The 3332-nt window shown below is 51.3% G+C and overlaps 1 protein-coding gene across 1 annotated transcript; it reads left to right on the top strand.

The window, feature by feature from the left end:
• Positions 1 to 2139: 2139 nt before the first annotated feature.
• LOC130266737 (olfactory receptor 14J1-like) lies at positions 2140 to 3089 on the top strand. Its single transcript, XM_056515999.1, has one exon. The coding sequence runs from the start codon at positions 2157 to 2159 to the stop codon at positions 3087 to 3089; it is 933 nt and encodes a 310-aa protein (XP_056371974.1). The 5' UTR covers positions 2140 to 2156.
• The last annotated feature ends 243 nt before the right edge of the window (positions 3090 to 3332 follow it).

Genomic DNA, 3332 nt, shown 5'->3' with positions numbered 1-3332 from the left:
GAATGCATATTTCTTATAAGCTCTTTGAAATGTTTCTTCATAAATGCAGCAGCTAACCTTCCTAATGAACAGCACCAGACAAGAGGGAAATCAAGGCAGAGCCATGGTTTGTCAGAACTTGCTTGATCCCAAAGAACTCTGTGTTGCATTTGGTACTGAGCCCTGGAACCTCAGGGCCTCAGATGAGTTTGCACAAACTTTTCCAGGAGTGCAAGTCAGAAGAAAAACCCAAAATATCTCAAAGCAATAATGGGTCCCACTGTGGTCCATCCCCAACACAGGCTCACCTTGGACTCCTTGGTGGGGAGAATTGGAGGCCATGATTGCCCAAAAACTATTGAGACTTGGAGAGGAAAAAGGAAAGTACCTTAAAAAACCTGAAGTACCTTGAAGCATTAATGAGTCCCACTGAGTGTTGTTACTTAGAAAGGCTCTCAAGAGACTAATTAAAACAGATAATTGGAGGCCATGATTCCACAAAGCTCTCAGAGACTCCAAGGCAAAACAAAACCCAAACTCCTTGGAAAAACCAGCAGCCCCTGGGAGCATGAAGGAGCCCCCCAGGGCCATTCCTGACCAAGGCTTCCCAGGGACTGGTCCCAGCAGATCCCTGAGGCCACTGGGATGTGGAGGGGGGAGATGCTGAGGGCAGGACAAGGGGTGACAGTGGCCAGCCTTGCTGGGGCTGTGCCAGGAGGCCCCAGTGGCTCAGGACAAGGTGTCTCCTTGGAGCCCTTGGTGGCACAGACCCTGCTGTGCCCCAGGGCACCAAGACTTGGCTTCTCTTTGTCCCCACCTGTCTTCTCTGCCTCCAATTTCCTGCCCTAACTGGAATCTGGGGACACTTTCGCAGTCCCTAAGTGGGACCCATTAAAACTTTAAGAAATTTTGGAGTTTGATTCTAACTTGGAGTTCTTGAGAGGTTTCTTCACCTCCCTCAGAGGGACTGATGTTCAGGGCCTCAGAACAAGCCCCCAAGAGGGTAATTATATTCTTTGAGCTGTGTCTGTGCTGCTAAACTGGGCTGGGCTCCGGGCACTGAAGGAGATGCTGGAAACCCAGAAGGGCTTCAAAAACACATTTCTCTTGATGAGCAGCTCTTCTCACAGCCCAGCAGAGCTGGGGAACTGCCTGCAGCCACCCCAGGCACAGCACAGAGGCACAGAGAGCTTCAATCAATCAGGGATGGGAAGATGCTCAGAAGTGACTGGGGCAGAATCACTCCCAGCCCTTGACACAGGAAGCCTCTGGCTGCAGGACAATGCAGCTGCAGCTCCTGCAGTGATCTCCTAAATCTGGAACATCCCAGTGCCTACAGACTCTGTGAGTACATTCTCTGATTCTCTCTTGTGCAGAGCAGGCAGGGGTGCCCAGGGCTGTGCTGCAGAGCAGGGTCCTGCAGTCCAGGGTGCTGTGCTGGGGCAGGAACTCTGCTGCCTGCCAGGGACAGCTCTCAGCCAGCTCTGGGAGCTGCCCACAACACTGGGGGACAAGGTCCGGGTGGATGGAAACAGCTGGTAAGGCTTGGAAGTGCTCTCCTTGTGTGGTGAGGATGCTGCATTTTTTCAGGGCTGCTCCCAGCATGGCATTTAACTTGATAAGGTTACCAAGTAGATTATACAGGGAGCGCAGTGAGGCAGGGACTGCATAAAAGGGAATATCTTGCTTTTTTAATCTGCTGCTGTGGGTTGCCTTGATGGGAAATTGCATATACATATTAATCTCTCTAATCAGGCTGGAAAAAATAAATAAAAAAAAATAATCTCAGATCTCAATAAACCAGCACAGGTCAGGAATCATCACAGAGTCTATTACAGGCAGAATCAGTGCCACTTTTCCCACCTCCTTAGGGTTGCTGTGAAATTGCCATGAGAGCCTGCAGAAGCAGCACTGGCCATGGGCAGTGCCCTGTGCTGGGAGGGGTCTGCAGCGAAGAGCTGAGACCCCAGGACTGGGCTGGACTCTGGCAGCACTGGCAGGGCCCAGCCCTGGGCACAGGGAAGCAGCTGCTGGCAGGAACAGCTCCAGGCAGTGGAGCCCTGGGCAGGCAGTGGGGGAAAAGTGCCCCAAGCTGGGCTGGGATATTTAAAGTCCTCTCCAAACTGAGCTATTCTATGGTTACTTTTCTTACAGGTCCCCAGGTCCAGCCACAATAAATGTCCAACAGCAGCTCCATCAGCCACTTCCTCCTGCTGCCATTGGCAGACACGCGGCAGCTGCAGCTCCTGCACTTCTGCCTCTTCCTGGGCATCTCCCTGGCTGCCCTCCTGGGCAACGGCCTCATCATCAGCGCTGTAGCCTGCGGCCACCACCTGCACACCCCCATGTTCTTCTTCCTGCTCAACCTGGCCCTCACTGACCTGGGCTCCATCTGCACCACTGTGCCCAAAGCCATGCACAATTCCCTCTGGGACACCAGGAACATCTCCTACTCAGGATGTGCTGCACAGCTGTTTTTCTTTCTGTTCTTCATCTCAGCAGAAGTTTCCCTCCTGACCATCATGTGCTACGACCGCTACGTGTCCATCTGCAAACCCCTGCACTATGGGACCCTCCTGGACAGCAGAGCTTGTGCCCACATGGCAGCAGCTGCCTGGGCCAGTGGCTTTCTCAATGCTCTGCTGCACACTGCAAATACATTTTCCCTGCCCCTGTGCCATGGCAATGCCCTGGGCCAGTTCTTCTGTGAAATACCACACATCCTCAAGCTCTCCTGCTCCAAATCCTACCTCAGGGAACTTGGACTTCTTACTGTTAGTGCGTGTTTAGCTTTTGGCTGTTTTGTGTTCATTGTTTCCTCCTATGTGCAGATCTTCAGGGCTGTGCTGAGGATCCCCTCTGAGCAGGGACGGCACAAAGCCTTTTCCACCTGCCTCCCTCACCTGGCTGTGGTCTCATTGTTTGTCAGCACTGGTATATTTACCTACCTGAAGCCCCCCTCCATCTCCTTGCCATCCCTGGATCTGGCAGTTTCAGTTCTGTACTCAGTGGTGCCTCCAGCACTGAATCCTGTCATTTACAGCCTGAGGAACCAGGAGCTCAAGGATGGCCTGAGGAAAATCGTCATGAATTCTTTTCAGCAGCAATAAACTCTCTTTCCTCTTTATAGCCCTTTTGATGTTACTCATTAAAGCCCATTCTTTACCTTGTGTTTTCTGCGAGCACGGATATTATATTTTTGGAAATTTGTTCACAGGAAAATCTTTGTCTGTACTATTTTTAATTCAGTATTGGCATTTCTAGTGTGAACCACAGACTGTGTAACCCAGGAGTTTTATTACATATGTTCTTACACAAAATAAGGAACTCTGTAGTGCCATGTTGCCCTGACA

The sequence above is a fragment of the Oenanthe melanoleuca genome, unplaced genomic scaffold (assembly GCF_029582105.1).
Source record: "Oenanthe melanoleuca isolate GR-GAL-2019-014 unplaced genomic scaffold, OMel1.0 S179, whole genome shotgun sequence".
Classification (NCBI taxonomy): Eukaryota; Metazoa; Chordata; class Aves; order Passeriformes; family Muscicapidae; genus Oenanthe; species Oenanthe melanoleuca.
Note: the sequence above shows the minus strand (reverse complement) of the source record. Positions and strands in the feature narration are given on the sequence as shown.